Below are 18,115 nucleotides of genomic sequence, written 5' to 3'. Positions count from 1 at the left end.
TTATGAGAAACAAAACAATTTACTTTTTTTTTTAAGCTTCAAAGGAGTCACAGGTATGTTTTCTCAAGGAAAAAGTTCATATAACATGCAAAACACAAGCATGTCCTTTACTGAAATGATGTGAAAGTATTGGTATTGCTAAATCCCTTTCTCCTCTTCTCATGAGAACCTTAAGTCCTTGATTAGTAAAACTACTCATACATGCCCTGGCAGAATTCAGATCAAAGGAACTGTCCCCCTCCCCCCAACCTTCTGATCATAAATTCTGCCAGATTAGGTGTCCTACTGAGAAGTGACTGGGAAAGTCAGAAGCGATGCCTCATGCAAAACTGACTCCTTTTCCTTTCAAAAGAAATGCCTGCCAGGAAACTCCAGTTTCTCTGAAAATAGCCTTAGATCAGGTTCAAGATAATCAGTCTGATAAAGTACACAAAACAAATTCATGCTTGTTACCTGTTTTGTGCACTCTCAAAGGGTACTTCTGCCAAGAGTGGCAAGAGAAGCCACTGACTCACCTCCTTGAACTGCCAGTGCAAGAGTCCAAGTTCTAAGTATTTAAATTCTGACTGTGGTTACGGTAGAGATGTCAATGTTAACCTGTTTATCATAGATAGGTTTCTCTGCCTTGTGGGCTGAATTCTTTTTTACACGGAGCAGAAACTGCTGTTTACATTCAAGGCAAAACAAGGAAGAGAAGGCAGAGGAACTGTCAATCACGTGGTATGTTTCACTGAAATCAGGTACCCATCTCCAAAAGAAGATGGCACTCTCCCACAGGCGGTTTGTCACACAAGACATGGAAGAATTATTTGAACCAAATTCAAATTAGCCAACCATCATGGAACTCTTAAGTACAGCTCCGTAAATTCTGGTTGAGAAGGTGTGATTGGCTTAGCTTGGCAGAGCATTGAAAATTGCTACATCCTTCATTCATACCTGCAAGACTGGTTTCTGTCCTGACTGATATCAAAAACAAAAACAGGATGAACCCCAAGGAAGAAACCAGGCTAAACCCAACATACTTTACCTGATTAAACAACTGTGGTGCAAATTAAACACACCCTCATCAGTGACACAATCCTGTTCTTATGCAAAAGATATTAAAATACTTCCTCCCCCACAAATGCAATTTTATAAAAGATAAGAAAGATCTTTTTTTCATGTGCAGAAAATGCATGAGATTACCAAGAGCTTCCCATTAGGCACCTTATTTGTGTCTGGTACCTAGACTAGAACAGACTGGGTTTTAAAAATTTTTTTAACCATTTCAAGCTTTATTATTAATTGTTTCTATCTGAGAATCTGACGTTAATTATGTCACTCCTAACAAAGCTTAAAAAAATATGCAGGCAGATGATGGATACACAGGGTTAACTCTCAAAGAGCTTTTAAAACTACCAAGTCAACCATTTCTATAAGGACCAACCATTATTTTAACTCAGTTCCACACCAACCTCTCAGAATGACCTCAGGTTTTACCTCAACACTGCTAAATCACATCCAATTTGTGAGCATTAAAATATCTCTGATGATTAAATCTTTCCAGTACAGAATTTGTGAATTTAGTTTTCTTCCTGGTTGCCTCTTCATATTATTTGATATCAATAATCAGGGCTAATTTATTTTTCCTTTCTTTCTAAAACTTGGCCATTGCTTCCATTTTTGCAGCTTTTGTAGTTCTCAACAGAGCAACAGTTTATAACCAATCAATGATTTCTCCTCTCCTATATGATAATGATCTTATAAAACTATAAATTATTATATTTTAATAAGCTAGCATTTGCTACTGTCTCAGCATCTGCAAAACACTGTCACATTCCTCCTCTAATGGAATTAAGCTTCTGACTAGCTGTGCAAACTGAAGACCCACTCTGGCAGGCAGCTGTGTTTCCGTTGATAGCCTGCATAAGGCAAGCAAGTTTTCCTTGCAGGAATCACAAGCATGTCCAAGTGACAAAAGGCAGGAAAACAGATCCTCATCATTAAAAACTGCTTCAGAGTAGTACTGACATCGTGCCCAGCACAGTGAAGTTATCTCACCTCTCAGTGCATTCATCAATGTTGTTCTCACAATTGGTTCCCTCAAACCCAGGCTGACATTTGCATGTGTAGCTGTTGACATAGTGGGTGCATGTGCCTCCATTTCTGCATGGTTCACTGAGACATTCATTGGTATCTGTTTGACATTTATCTCCATGAAATCCAGGTAGGCAGATGCATGAGAAAGAATTTATCCCATCCACACAAGAAGCTCCATTTTGGCAAGGATCTGAGACAGAAGCATTACAGTAAGTATTAAAATGGCAACAGTCAAAGGCCAGGCCTAGAGTAGTAGCTTTTAGAAAAGAGTATCACACAGCACAGAGCATGATAGACTACTGACAAGGTTTTCTGAGCCACTTCATGGAAAAGATACTTGCAAAGCATTATCAGTGACGAATTTGTAAGGTGGTATGGATCAAAGCCAAGCTTCAGGGCCTAAAGGTTTTTCTGCCAGGATCTGCTCAATAAAAACCAACAAAACCACACCGACAGTCTCACTGTTTAAAATTCAAACTCTGCTTTTTTTGACAAACATCTACTGATAAAGACAATACAAACAGCACAGCAACTATTTCTTCTTCCTCACCAATTCTTATTCTTAAGAGAACTCAGCCCATTCTCTCTTTTCCAGACACTGCTCAACACATGACAGAACTTGCATGCTTACTTTTAAGCATGAAAGCAATCCAGTCAAATCAAACGTGTATATTATTTCCCTGCCCATGGCAGGGGAGTTGAAACTAGATGATCTTAAGGTCCTTTCCAACCCTAACTGTTCTATGATTGATTCTATGATTAGTATGTACATCAGTACTTATGCATTACTGAGCACTTAGCACTTTCCCCAGTATCAAAGCTTGACTGGGGAAAGGGTGGCAGAAAATTATCACAAATTCATATATCACCTTGGATTCTCCTCACCTCTGCATTTCTTGCCTTTTTTTTTTTTTATCCTTACCATAACCTTGCTATTTGTGTATCACCATTTTTTGGTCTAAGCCAGCCCCTACTACTGTATTGCTTCTACTCCCATGAGTACCAATCTGCCCAAAAGATCTCTACCATTCAGCAGTTTCTTCCCACTTTGCTCCTTTCATTTTTGGACTTAAGACCCACTTTCCTCTGCTGGATATTGCCTCTAAAGCCAGATTCTTTTTCTACTCTTCATTCCCTAGATCAAAAGTCTATGTATGTGAAGGCAGGGAGAGAAACTGGGAAGGGGTAGGAAAAGCAGAAACAGGAATGGGGATGAAAAAAAAGGTTACAGAGCAGAGTTTTTTAACCTTTGAGTAATACTAAAATATAAACTTGAAAATGCAAATAGAATCCACCAAAAATCTGCAGTTCAACACAAGCACAAGATCATTCTGTTCACTGGTAAATGAAGGAAACAGATGTGAAAGGTAATTAAATCTCATTTATTAACCGAGAAGTATGTTCACATGATATAAATTTGTGTTATAAGAGACACACCTGCATCCATTTAAAGGTCATCTGACTACTGGAGAGAAAAAGCACATTCAAAGTGAGACCTCTGGCAGCTATAAAATGTTGTGTCTATGGCAGTCAGCCATTTATGACTAAAGCCAAAAGCTGCACGTCAATTTTCTGTGCCACACATTTACTGACAGAAAAAGGAGACTCAAGTATCGACTTTTCAATAAGTTCTTGTTGTTGGAGGGTTTGTTTACTTCACAGATTAAAGACATTTGGCTCAAGCCATGGAAGGTTTTTGTTATGCTAAATGAAATCAGCTGTAGCAGGAATTTGAAATTCTTCTTCTTTAACCTCATGGGTGTGCTGCCTAACAGACAACACAGGATGAATCTCACAGCTCTCAGAACACTTAGGAACAGAGAGAGATTTCCCAGCTGTTCAAGAGGGAAAGATGAATGCTTTAAAAATGTTTTTATCTTCAGACACCCACATAAAAACTAACAGGACAAACAATAATTTTGTTGGCTTCAGTAAGCAAGGCTCTGGGTCAATGCACTTTGACATTCTTTGTACTCTACCTGTTTGCACAAAGAGGGGCAATCAAAAGCTCAGGCTGAGCCAGATGTTTCAGAAGTTCTTTCAGCAGTGCTGCTTTGGGATCTCCTATGGTAACTTTTGTTAATATTAAGACTTGTTTAGATCCTACTTTACAGCACTCACAAACTTCAGATTTTTTTCAATGCAAAACACAACTCTCTAAATTCATACCTAAAGTCTTTAAGACTTTGGTTTGGTTTTGAGGCATTCTAATAAAAATTAGAGGGTTTAGGCTTGTTTTTAGCCAGCTAATTTTAAAATTACACCATTGTGAACTCCTCTGAGGTTTGATAAAGCACTTTTCAAATAGTAAGTGATGAACTTTAAAACACATGACACCTCTCAGGAGACTCTTGATTTTTCTGATGATTATACAGAATATGCCCAGGAAGAAGAAGTTACTATGTATTTGGTTTCCCTTGTAAACATCAGTGTCAAGGGCATGAAATTAACAGTTGCTTTCCCGTAATTTAAACCATTTCAGTATTCATCTGTGTATGGGCTATCCTCCTGCAACTGATAACTGTTCTGGAACAGAAGGCCTTCCTACTGATTAATATGCTTTCAAATCGAATGGATAACCAGAAGAGCAACAGCACTCACCCTTTCCAGAATATTAATGTCAGACAGAGGCTTTTCAGGGAAGACTGATATACCCCAGATTCCCACCACACCTCAATCAAGCTTAATGTTGAAATACAGGTAAGCCCTGCAGTGTTACTTTAACTTGGTGTATTAAAATTTCAGGCAAATGTAATTCTTCATTTAACAGTGCTCCTTATTAAAGTATGTAAACTCTAAGGACCTTTTCAAGTTAAGAATCTGGGAACAACTGCTGTCAGAACACTGTAGCCCATTTCTAGCAGCTGACTGTGATGGATTTTGACTGCCTTAAACCTGTTAAGTCTTACAAAGCTAAGTTTTGGTTTTTTTGGTTTTGTTTTTTTATTTTTGTAAGAGGTTCTTAAAGAACTTTCAGTAATTGTCAAATAGCAGTCAGCAACAGCACAGAAAAATTATTTCTAGGGAAAACTGGAAAACACAAGACAATCTGCTGATACTCACTTGAAAGGCAGTCATCAATGTTACTGTCACAGTCTCCTCCAGTGAAGCCTGGTCGACATTCACACAGGTAACTGCCCTGAATATTATGGCACAGAGCATGATTTTTGCAGGGCTTGGAGAGACATTCATCAATATCCACTGTACATCTCTCCCCTGAAACATGGAGAGTGCAGAAGTAAGACCCCTCAGAAGGCAATGGTCAAAAGGCTCAATGCCAATACTGCTTGGTGTTGACAGTACAGTATGTTCCCCACCCACATTACCTTCCCAGCCAGGGGCACACTGGCAGGTGTAGCCTTCAGAGTCAGGAGATTCTTGGCAAATTCCGGAGTTCTCACAAGGATCAGGGGAACAAGGAGCAACCACTACCTGGCAGTTCACACCTGGAGAGCAGCAGGGGAAAAAACAGTAAGAGTACGCTGCTAAGAGCTTGCTGCTTCTTGGAAGAATGAATAAAGAGTTGTAACTTTCATGACTATCCTACACAGCAGCAGACAGCATTTCCATATTTGAAAAATCTCAGCAGAAGGAAAAGGGTTTCGGACCACTCATCATGAGCTCAGTGGGTACAAGCAGACAGCAGCCATGGTAATTCCAAGTTTAATGTCCCCTCAATTCAGAGTGCACTTACACATCTCAGTCTAACTTTCTTACAAAGAAAATTGAGCTGAGCTGCCACCAGGACACTCCTAAGTGAATCCAAACAGGCTTAGATATTAAGATACTAAGTATTCTAGTATCATGTCTATATGAACTGACTGTAATCAAACTTTATACAACCCTGGCATTTTGCCTCTTGATTCCTATTTCCGTAAAGTTTAATAAAAAGATCAAAATGGTGCAATGAAGTGGGAAGATAAAAGAACACAAACTTCTCTCTGAATTTTCACCTTTGAATCCTTTCCTACAGGTACATCTATATCCATTCAGCAGATCCTCACAGGTTCCTCCATTCTGGCATGGGTTTGATTTACATTCGTTCCCTTCTGTTGAACAATAATCTCCTATCCAGCCTGGGTCGCAGACACACTTGTACCTTTAAAGGCAGAAACAGCAGTAATTTTAGAACATTCTTAAATAACTCCTCTTCCAGTTTCTCCTGCAGATCAGTTTTGGAGAGAAAAGTAGAAGACTTCTCTGTAGGAGAGTTATGTTTAGATTGCTTACTCCAGCTGTATAGTTTTGGAAACACTGAAAATAAACCCTCCCTTAAAACCACACTTCCCTCCATTGCAGTTTCCACAAAGTGCTCAATCAACCAGCAATGTTGCTGCTTTGATAAGAACAGCTCAACACATTTAAACAAAGACAGAAGGAAAAAAAAAAAAAAAAAGATTAAAAAAGTGGAGGGCACAATAGGTTCCAAAGATAACTAGACTGCTTTAATACAAAGTAGTGGTTACAAATGAAAACAGCTGGCTGGGAGCAGGAACAATCTTCTCCATCACGTTTAAAAATCTGAAGTAGAGAAGTGCTCCACCCAGATGACACAGAACCAAGGACTTGGTGAGTCACCCTGGACTAGGGACACAACACACACACTGTCCTCCCTCCCTGTCATGCAAATAAGACATTTTATCTGGCACCAAGTGTAAGGTGTACATGGGCATAAATATGAATGCAGAAGAGAGATAGACAAGATGAACCAAAACATTTGTTTTCCAGGCTTATACAGAGGCTGAATTACCAATAAAGGCAGCCTTCCAGGCAGCTCCAGGGAAAGTGCTGAATCCTGCCTGACAGAGCTACCCGCAGTGGTAAATCACTTCCTTGCCCAAGTCCTGACAATACTTTCCAGGACACAGCACACAAGTGGGAGGCACTGCTATTGCAAATACAATTGAGAAGCTTCACAAACATAAGCCCTACCTCCCCAGCCTGTTGACACCACAGGTCCTGATCTCCCAGACTTATCATTACCAAAAAGAGGCCTAATTCAGGGCTCCTGAAATCAACATTTGGTCTCCCCAGATGGGAAAATTCAGAAGTTAACTACTGCCATCAAAATCACCAGAAAGAGATTTCCCTTCTCTTAGGCATGCAATAATATGACTAAAGTTGACAAAATCTCAGCCTTGGACAAACAGTTCTAAGTCAAATATCACTCTCACTGTCTAAAGTTGTCTGCCTGTTCCTTCATACAGAGTATTTGGGTAGCAAGAACAGCACTAGCCAACAAAACAGTCTCCACGCTTAACATACAGAGTTTGATGGAATAGATAGCTGCCACTCGACAAAGATTCAGTTTAGAACTATTTCTTTATTTTAATTGCATTCACTCTACTCACTTGAATTGCCAAACCCTCCCTTTAGATGGTGACAGTCCACCCTGCACTACATGCCCATGCAAAGACAGCAAAGAATATAATGCAGGACATAAAGACCTATGTTGAAACAGCACAGACTGCAGCTGGTGACTGAAGGTCTACACCTTACTGTGATGATTTCATGGGCAGCAAATTAGTGCAGATCCTGGTCTGAGAAATATTTAGAGAAAAATCAGAAACCTCAAGTCAAGCTGGAACTCTAGGCAAAGGAAAAAAAAAAGTGTATAGAACGGAGCAGGTAAGTTTAACGTGATAATAAGTACTTACCCACTAGCAATATGTGTGCAATTGCCATGTACACATGGATTACTAAGACAGCCATCTGCCTGTGACTGACAATGAGGATGATGGTATCCTTCAGGACATACACACCGAAAATTATTGACTTCATTTATACATGTTCCACCATTATGACAGGGACTGGATATGCATTCATCAATGTCCACATTACAACGAGGCCCTAGAAGAAAAACCCAGTACTTATAAGGAGTATTTCTTATAAGAGCATTTGCTTTGCATGTCTGTGAGAACATACGTTCAGACACAATTCTGTAAAGCCATTGCAGCGGGACAGAGCTTGCATGCCTCTGTGCTTTAACTGAAGTCAAGAGAAGCATTTTTTAAAGATGCAGCACTCTTCTGTGCCTGGAAAACAGCACTTACACTCAACACGTATTTATAAGCCATTCAAGAATCTCAACAGAATTCCACTAAAAATCACTGGTTAATATTGATTAGGAAGGCAGAAATCACTCAACTGTATCATGCTTGAAACAAACCTCAAGTTCCACTTGTCATAGCCCTGCTCTTCCGCTTTGAAAGTACCTACCCTTTGAACAATCAATACTGCCATATTGTCTGCAGTAAATATAGTTCTTGTGGTTTATTGCGCAAAAGGGACTCTAAAAAACACCGTTTCCTGTTTTGCCTGCCTCTGATTACGACTGCAAGATTCTTGAAGTAGTGACCATTACATCTTGTGAGGCTGGAAAGCTAAACAAAGTGAATGTTGTAGTAAGTTGAAAGCATTTTTAACACAAGGAAAGGACAAAGTAACAAGACCCCATGCAAGCCAGCTCTTTAGATACTGGAATATCCCAATTCGTCAGATTACTGAATTGTTTTAACAGCATAACAGTAAGAAGTCCAGTAGAATAACAAATATGTTATGCCAGCAATAATGAAGACTGAAAGGCAAGAGTGATTAGCATCATGCCTCTTCCTGTTCTGAGGACTAAAGAGCATCACCACGCCAGAGCCAAAGAAGGAAGGAGTGTCAGAAGTTTAGAAAGACACCAAGAGAAAAGCAAGACACATGAAACCTCTTAGTGCTATTTCTAATGTATTTCAGATCAATTCTAATTAGAATCATTCAGTAACAAACAGTAACAAACATGATGAGAAAACTGTTATAAACAGTACCAACTGCCTTACAGCAATTATTTTATGAGCACATTACCTTACATGGCTCAAAACAAATTAAGTCCATTATAAACAGTGCTGAGATGTGCTTTAGTCATCAGAAATAGTCCTGATGTAGATCTACAGTTCTAAGCATGGATACACCAGTGCCTAAAAGCTTCTTTTTTCAGCCCTACTTTTAGTCTATTAGATAAGTCTTCATAATTTAAAAAGGAAACAGAACAGAACACACTATGAAACAGAAGCAATGAAAAAAGCAGGGTATTCATTTGGAGAGTTCAGAGTGAAGAACAGTTCATTAGAACACTGATTTAATAATGCTTTGCTTTCACAGAAGCAGAAATACTGTTCACGATCAAAGCCCAAGGTACTGTCTACTCAAACACCTCTATATTGTCCACAGTCTCTCTGCCTGTGGAAAGAAACTGTAAATAATAAACCAAAGTCACATGAGTTTATTTGTTATAAAACCAAGAACCATGAATTACATGTAACTGCCTAACAAGAATGGCATTTCACAGCACAGATTAGACCATTTTTCTGCTTGGTAGAACTTTCTGTAATGTGAGATGCTGAGGTTCAAGGATTAGAAGGATTTACCAGATAATGAGTCCCTTGCAGTCAGTATGCAAAGAACAGCTTCCTTAGCTACCTGAATAACTACCTTCAAAATGACTCAAAGCTATTGGGTCACTGACTTTACCTGTAAATCCAGGTTTGCAAGCACAATTGTAGCGATTAATGCCATCAATACAGTCCCCATGAATGCATGGGTTACTTGCACAGTCATCAAAGTTATTTTCACAATTCACTCCTGGAAAAAAAAACAATAAAAAATTAGAGGAATAAGAAGGCCAATCCTTACAAGGACAACAACAAAACTATTTCCCAGAAACAGCCAAATTAAGAATTCCATCTGCTTCAAAGTTACACATATATCAGGGAAACTTAAACAGGTGATGATGAAGAAGCATTGCAACACCAAGGAATGTCACCTGAGTCACTGTTTGCTGGCTGAATATAACCCTGAACTTGTACTAAATGTTTAAATAAAAGAATAAAGCATTTTGAATACCATGCCTATTTTTCCTGCATGTCTGAATTTTGGGAGTGAAGAGGAAGTAAGTTCTTCCAAGACCAGCTGCAGTCCCAGTGAGGTTAGGCAACCCACACAACCACACCAAAATTCAGCAAGAAGAAGTAATGTGAAAATGATATTGTCATACTAGAAGCTTATCTGTGTATGCAAATTTAGCACAGACCAAAGCACACATAAGAAATAATTAAATGGTTGAGTACTGTTAGAATCCAGTACTTCCACTTGTGCTTTATGTACCTGAAGTGCCCAGCAAACAGTTGCATTGGTAGCCATTCACCAAATCAATGCAGCGTCCTTGATGGAGGCAAGGATTGCTGTGGCATTCATCTATCTGCTCGCTGCATATGGCACCCATGTAGCCAGGATTGCATATACATGTATATGAATCAATTCCATCTTGACACTCCCCATGGTGGCAAGGATCAGGATCACAGTTGTTGATATTCTCCTCACACAGGAGGCCAGTAAAACCTAATAAGAAATGATGAACAGGTGTAATTAAAAAGTCAGCTGGTATGATGCTGCTGTGAAGATAATGCAAATATAGAAAGAATCATATTAAGAATCCGCAAAGTGGCAGACAGCACAAAGTGTAACTGGGCATCTCAACTGCTGCCCATTTTCCAATCCTGGAAAACAACACACTTCCACTGCTCACAGCATTACAGAACAACATCTTGCATGGAGAATCCTGCCATTGGAAGTGGTTACCTTTAGTTTATTCAGAAAAGCAGCAATGAGAGTAAACATGTAAATCGCCCTGAGAAATATTTACTTCCATCAATATAAACTATTTGAAGGCACTCTCCTATCATTATTTCCTCTAGACAATACAAGGAGGGGGGACTTTTTTAGAATGAGAAGTTACTGCAAGGATGCTGCAGAAACCTTCCCAAGGGAACTCCCTTGGCTCATGTCAAAGCTTCTGCAGCTCTCAGAAAGTTTCCTGCCCCTCTCATTGGGAAACCTTTCAATAACTTCAATCAAGCAGCAACTGCAAATTTATGGAAGACTGCATGCAACCTCTTCAGTTAGGAGCAATGAAACAAGCAGCAATTTGGCCTGTTTCATGCTGCTTCAGCTGGGAAACATCCTGAGCAACAGAGGACAGTCTATTCACCAGAAAGGCTAAAACAATGGTTCAGGAAGCTAAAAACAGCAAACAACTCCCTCAAGAGCTCTATCTTCCATGATGGAGCAGAGCTGTATGAAATGGGGACAATTTAAAATAAGTGGTTTTCAGAGATGAGGTTTTGGAGCAACTGCTCGTGCTGCCTTCCAGCAGCTGAAGATTAGGAAGGTAGAATTTCAAATTTCAGACACCAACTGGAGACTGATACAAACCAAGCTGCAGGGAATTTCAACAGCTGAAGAGTGATTCTCACCTGAGTATTATAAGTGGATAACAGGCTCCCCATTTTTCATACAGGTTTGTGGTTATTTCTGTGGTCAAACATACCAGGTGACGGCTAACATTTCCAAGTTCTGCGAACGTATGCATGGATGAATGGGTGTGGAGGTAGGTGGGGAGAGGGAAGGGAAGCTAGTTAGAGAGATGGATATAAAAAGATGTTAGGGAAGGAAGAAAACCAAACCGATAAAGAGGACAAACAGTGGTGGAAAAAAAATATACAGAGGCAAAGAAAAGAGGAAAGGCCTAAGACAAATCAAGAAAAGAAAAGCCATGATCTACCACTGGGAAGGAGAAGTGGAATAATGCCAGAAGGGAAAGAAAAGACAAAAAGCAAGCAGTAAATAGAGGTATCTGTACAGCATTTGGCCAAACATTTTGCAGTTTTCAATCACTTCGCAGCTGGCGATTACCATTCAGGGAAAACATATCACCCATAATATAGGATTAATAGAGCAAGAACATACTCAAACATTATTTTCCAATAACTGACCTGCCCCAATGATGAATGCCACATTTCAGCCTCACAGCAGGCTGTCAATATCAAATAATATTTAGCATACATTAATTCAAAAAATTATTACCTTGCCTCCTATTGTAGCTCAATTGTAGCATAACTTAAAAGACATATTTCTTGATCTCTTAACTGAATGTCACATGCAGTAATCAAAAGGAGAATTCTAACAATAGTAATTATTCCTCTCCTGATCAGAACTACTGCATTTCTCTACTTCCAATAAATTCACTGTTTCTTCAGGCACTTTGGGGAAGGGTAAAAGTTTGTGACGATTCAAAACGAGAAAAACCGCACATAAGGCTAGCCAACTTAACAGCACATTTGTGGGACAAGGGTAGCTACAGGAATTGTTCAGCCTCTTCCATAATGGAAGAGCTAAAGCCAAAGCATCCTCAATCTGCATCACAAGCAATGCATACAGCACCATTAACTGAAAGCAACAAAAGTTGTTCCTTACTGAGAATTAGAGTGTAACAGCTCTGAAGCCTCTTATTTGACCAGATGTAAAAATCTAGATAAAATATATCTATATCGCTCCAGAGGTCTGAAGATAAGAAAACCCCATAATTAAACCTCACGCTTCTAAATGTGTAATTAACCAAGTAGTAATGGAATGTAGTGCATTCAAAAAAATTCCACCTCGGGTCCATGCACAGCTCTGTCCATATTTCTGTATGATGCTTGACAAATCTTTCTAACTGAATTTTGGCAAGCAGCTACTGTGTGGTATTTCTTCCAGTGGACACACTTTTCACTGCATTTCAGTCTTCCACTTTTGACATAAAATAGCCTGACACAACAGAAATCAGAATACACAGTAGTACTGCTCCGAGTATCTCTTAGCTCTTCAACTATACAATCTGATTTGGAAGAAAGAAAGGTAAGCCACAGACAAAAAGCTTCACACTGCTGTTTCTCCACTCATGGATTCCACAGTCAATACAGAAGAAGCTGTCACCTTCTGGGAAGAGAGATGGGGCTGAAAGAGGGAGGCCAGAACTCTCATCAATTGTGAACTTACTGCTGTCACAAGTGAAAGGCTTTCTGTGCTTAAAACACTATCCTCTGCAGCAAAGGAGTAGACAAAGCTTCGCAACAAACAAGCAGTATTTTAGAGAAAGAAAGAATGCTGATGCTTCTTTGACTGCCTCTTTATGTATTTAGATTACATGTGATCTCCAGTAGAGGGGCTCTGAACACAAGACTAACCTGTGGCGCACTGGCACTCATAGCCATTGGGATGATCAATACATTTGGCTCCATTGAGACATGGTGTGCTGGAGCAGTCATCTATATCAATCTGACACACAGCACCACTGAATCCTGAAAGACATATAAAACATGAAAATCCAGATGTAATTTGAAGTAGTTAATCTAAACAGCTGCACAGTCAGGAATTATTTGTTAGCAAATGCTTAAAACCACCCAAATACAAGCTCAGTAAATCTAAACTGCATCATTAAGCACACAGACCACACCCTGAGTGGATTGGTTCCTCAACCAAACCAACAGCCAAAACAAAGTTTCTATCCTCCAGGTCAAAGGAGCCTCAACTTGAAAACTGAGATAGCCAAGTCAAACAGAAATAAAGCAGACGGAGCATACATAAGTGGTGTCCACCACTGGACAGTATGCCAGTATGCCTGTCTATAAAACCGAGAAGCCACCAATAAAAACTTTCAAATAAACAAAGCAAGTAATTTAAAATGAAACAACAATGCATAAATCACTAGAGCATTCAGACTAGAATTACAGCAGTAAGGAATGTGGTACAATACAGCACTGTATCTTTCAATACACTTCTTGAAACACAAACTATCAACAGGTTATATCAGATAATGCCAAGCCTTAGGCACTTCAGGAAAAAAAAACAAGACACTCTAGGAATGTTTCTTGAAGGAAGGAACCAAAGGAGGAGCCAGAACATCAGTAGTCAGTAAGAAGGGATGCAGAGCAGGCTTTTGTCAAGTATATTCTGAACTGAAGACTTTCTGTAAGCAATCAGGAAAACAAGTGACATTTACCCTACAGCTAACATTGATCCCTCAGCTCAGCATTTATCCTTCTTTTCTAAAGTGGAGACCCAATCCACCTCTCTCCTCATGCAAGCAACAAATTACACCAATGTAAAAACAGGTTCTGCCTAAAAACCTCAAAAAAAGACAAAAAAAGCACACAGAGGTTCTGATTTTTAAAATGTATTTAGAATTACGCATCTCTATCTCACTGCAATACCCACAATAACAGAAGTTCATACTGCTGAGTACCCTTCAAGATGAGACATCTGAGAGTATGTTTCTCAACACCTACCCAGTTCCAGGCACAATACTACTGCAACCAATACATGTTGCACTCCAACAGATGCTGCACTAAGAAAACAGAATCTTGCAAGAAAAACATGACCTACAATCCCTCACTGGTTATCTATGCAGGTCTTGGTAAGGTGAAGCAGGAAAAGCTTCCAGAAATAAGTACTTACCAGGAGGACAGACACAGAGGAAGCGATTGACTTTATCAAGACACTCTCCATTGTTCACACAGGGATTACTCAGACACTCATCAATATCTTCTTCACAGTGAACACCTTTAAACCCTATTTTTAAAGAAAAGGTAAGAAGAGGTGACTGAAGGCCTTAGAAGTGCCTTGGAAGTGTGACTGCCTCTTATACCAGTGCTGAAAGTCAAAGCTTAGATTCATTGCAAGTATGGACAGAACCTATGAGGTAAGAATATACACCGAAGGTTAGAAAGGGATGTTGAATGTGTATTTTTCACTGTTGCTAACCAGTAATAACAGAAGTCTGCGCTGAATTCACATCTAATATGTTCTTTCACTTGATGAGAAGGGGTTATGTTTAAACACTTTAGAAGATATCAGTATATTTGGGTATACACCAACATAAGGTAAAATGTAAAGAAACAAACACAGCAGATAATTTTAGCTTAAAACTTCTTAGCAAATGACAGAATAAAATGAAAGCATTAAGAAGGGTGAAATACTTGGGACTAGAGTTCTACCTTTCAAAATAAGATTAGATGCTAATACAAACTCATTCTAATTTTCATTATATCAGCTGATCACCTGCAGGGGTCACAATTCTTTCATTATATTTTGTAAGACTTGCACCTTTTTCTTTTTTTACCACTTTCTATCAGAAAGCAAAATATCAGACTACATATATCATTGGTATGCTGGACGTGTACATTTTACCAGCATGATTTCAATCAAGTAATGTTCTTCACAGTTATTTCTTCAGGTCAATAGGAGCTGGCACCATTTGGGGTATTTTAAGCAGAGAAAAACCCCAAACACTATCAACCAGAATCACCAAACTCAAAACACAGGCACTCTTTTAAAGTTTGCACCTGCTTAGCTTTCACAAACATAAGTTTCTGCACATGCACTTTACCAGGTATAGTAACAGATATGTTCACGTATACTCCAGAGCTCAGAATGCTAACTTCCTTTGCTGATGTAGAGATTGGTTTCTTTCTCAGTCCTCTAATGGCTTTCTCCCTCCCACACACAAATGCCAAGTCCTGGCTGGTGCTGCCATAGCAGGCTCTCTCTCACCATTTCATTTAGCCTCACCCCTTCACAATTTCGTGTTCCGCCTCAGCAGAGCTGGCAACCCTCCCTGTGCTCAGCCTTCTGATTCCTTCTTCTGCTGCAAACCCCATCTTTGTCAGAAACTCCCATTACCTGGCATACAGAGACACGTGAATCCCCCGATTTTATCCAGGCAGGTGGCATCATTTTGGCATGGATTTGAATGACATTCATTGATGTCCATTTCACAGCGAGGTCCTGTGTAGCCCTTCAAACATTCACAGTGGAAAGAGCCTTCTGTGTTTACACATTTCCCAGCATGTTCACATGGATTGCTATTTGCTGCAAGAAAAATATATACAGTGTGGGTCAAAACCTCTCCTTGAAGCAGGAAAGCCACAGAATTCTTTATTATGGTCTTTTCCAGTTGTCATTCCTTTCTGGCAAGTAATACTGTTCATCCTTTTTGAGAAAGGCTATTGTGATTGAAGAAAACATGTGGCAGTTACTTGTCTGTCAGAGGTAAAAAGAAAGACCATTGTCATTATCAATGAACCAAAGAAGCAACTCCAGTCCGTATTACTAATGACAGTTCTGAAGAGGAGAGTATCAACTAGCAGGGATTAGAGAATGAATGATGCTTTCAAGGCCTTATCTAGCTCATATTTTACATTTACTTCACTCCTAAGGCTGACAAAATGCCACTACAGCCACGAAACAACCAAACTAGCTCTTCCTGTGCTGTCCAAGGCACACTGAGGAATGAAATTCAAAGCGCTTCTTTCCAACACTGGTCAGGCATTACCTTCATGCACCTAGAAGCATAAACTAGCATTTACAAAACTATAAGCAAGTCTGTGGGATTCCAGCTAATCCCCCAAAACAGCACAACAGCAGGATATCTTTAAAAGCCCACATGGTCACCAGTCTCGGAAGGCATTCAAAAGATCCAGCCATATTCTGGCTGTCAAACAGCCTTTGATATATTTCTGCTGAGACAGGAGCTGCAACAACTCCCACACGAATTGTGGTAATTTCATTGTACACTGCGGTTCTAAGGGTCAGGTTATCACATCTGTTTTCATGCACTCCTCGCACAATGCTAAGGCCCTTTTGCACAATGAATAATGGTTAAGCATCTTGCTGCTTTTCATATTCCAGAGGCTAACAGTTCAAACATGGACAGCTATCCTGTCTCAGCCCTTTGCCCCAAGTCTCAGACAAGATTTAAAAGTCATCTAAAACCACTGAAATGGAAGGAGAAGAGCAGGAAAAGGAGTCACATTTAAGTTGAGAAGCTATGACAAAATTCATATTCTTGCTCTTTTTTTAGTTCATAAAGCAAACAATCCAATTCCCTGTTAATGTACTCACTAATAGCAAATAGAAACTCACCCATTGCACATTCGTCCACATCCTCAGTGCAGTCTGCTCCCTTATGGCCTTGAGGACACGTGCAGATGTAGTGTCCATTCACAGGATTGGTATCACACAGAGCACCCTTCTGGCATGGATTGCTAACACATGCATCATCCAAGTGGCACAGAAGACCTGGAGAAGCATCCGAAGAGTTTATCAAAAAAAGTGAGATATAGCAGTCAGACTATGCTACACAATCAAATCCTCTGTCCTGATATATCAAATAGAGACTTCCACAGTCAGAAGCTTAAGCAATATTTAACAGGCTTCAACCTATAGACTACCACAGAGATTTCACCACACACTTAAAAACCCCTTACATTTAAATGTAGATTCTGTGCCTTCAGAGGTGACTCCAATACTTCTGGAGCAGTACAATGGCTCACCAGTACAAAAATATCCTCCTTGGAGCAGTTAACTATCTCTTTTCTCTAACAAGCATGACGATTTTTCTGACAGCTGAAGACACGGCTGCACATGAAGCTCACATTCTTAACTCAGATATCCTGATCACTTGTATTTCCAGGTAGTAGCACTTAGGAGACCCTCATATTTTCACCTACCCTACAATAGCAATTTTTCCCCTATACCAGTAAGGGCATCCTCACTCACACAGAATAAATTTACCTTCTAAACTTTTAACTGCAATTATCCTAAGTGGCAGAGAGAAAGTCACCCTCATGCATAACTTTTCAGATAAATGCAAGTTCTGCTAAGGGCTACAAAGAGATCTGCTTTCCTTGCAATCTAAACTGTAAGAAGTTTGTCTTCCAGCCTAATACAAACACTTCTTTGTCCCAAGCTACAGGGGTTTAAAAGGTCTTTGCTCATGCATAGCACATGTTTCCTTTTGTTCTTCCTGGTTTGGTCACAAAGTGTGTAAAATAAACATACCACTTAAGCAAATGCATAAACTTCAGGAAGTATCTTCTATTATGTGTCAGACCTATGCAAGTTTTCTGTCCTTACCGGCCTTTCCTTCTGGACAAATGCATGAAAAGGAAGCCACTCGATCAATGCAAGTAGACCCATTAGCACAGGAAGCAGTGAAGCAATCATCGATGTTCTTACTGCAGTCATCCCCACTCCAACCATTGACGCAGACACAGGCATAGCCTCCATTGTGATTGGTGCAGGTACCTCCATTCTGACAAGCGTTGGGCTGGAGCTGACATTCATCGACATCTTCAGTGCAAAACTGGCCTGATACACAGAAAGAAACAAGTTC

The 18,115-nt window shown here is 39.7% G+C and overlaps 2 protein-coding genes across 4 annotated transcripts in view; both read right to left on the bottom strand.

Annotated features, from left to right (window-relative positions):
* Nucleotides 1-18,115, bottom strand: part of REG4 (regenerating family member 4) — a 126,680-nt gene that overhangs the window by 31,839 nt on the left and 76,726 nt on the right. The window lies entirely within an intron of this gene.
* Nucleotides 1-18,115, bottom strand: part of NOTCH2 (notch receptor 2) — an 88,162-nt gene that overhangs the window by 27,266 nt on the left and 42,781 nt on the right. The window contains exons 6-17 of one of the 3 annotated variants that reach the window (XM_061451808.1): nt 17,857-18,090; nt 16,864-17,019; nt 15,622-15,810; nt 14,398-14,511; nt 13,128-13,241; nt 10,228-10,461; nt 9,595-9,705; nt 7,737-7,929; nt 6,033-6,178; nt 5,406-5,525; nt 5,143-5,295; nt 2,041-2,269 (exon numbers count right to left, since the gene is read on the bottom strand). In XM_061451808.1, the coding sequence (XP_061307792.1) occupies nt 2,041-2,269; nt 5,143-5,295; nt 5,406-5,525; nt 6,033-6,178; nt 7,737-7,929; nt 9,595-9,705; nt 10,228-10,461; nt 13,128-13,241; nt 14,398-14,511; nt 15,622-15,810; nt 16,864-17,019; nt 17,857-18,090 (1,993 nt within the window). Of the gene's footprint in view, nt 1-2,040; nt 2,270-5,142; nt 5,296-5,405; nt 5,526-6,032; nt 6,179-7,736; nt 7,930-9,594; nt 9,706-10,227; nt 10,462-11,375; nt 11,686-13,127; nt 13,242-14,397; nt 14,512-15,621; nt 15,811-16,863; nt 17,020-17,856; nt 18,091-18,115 lie in introns of those variants that run through there. The other 2 variants (XR_009743100.1, XM_061451809.1) reach the window with 2 other exon arrangements.

This window comes from Pezoporus flaviventris, unplaced genomic scaffold, assembly GCF_033815535.1.
Source record: "Pezoporus flaviventris isolate CSIRO_AGI_PZ_B2104156 unplaced genomic scaffold, CSIRO_AGI_Pfla_v1 ptg000013l, whole genome shotgun sequence".
Lineage (NCBI taxonomy): Eukaryota > Metazoa > Chordata > Aves > Psittaciformes > Psittacidae > Pezoporus > Pezoporus flaviventris.
The sequence above is the reverse complement of the archived record's forward strand: the minus strand, read 5'-3'. Positions and strand labels throughout refer to the sequence as shown.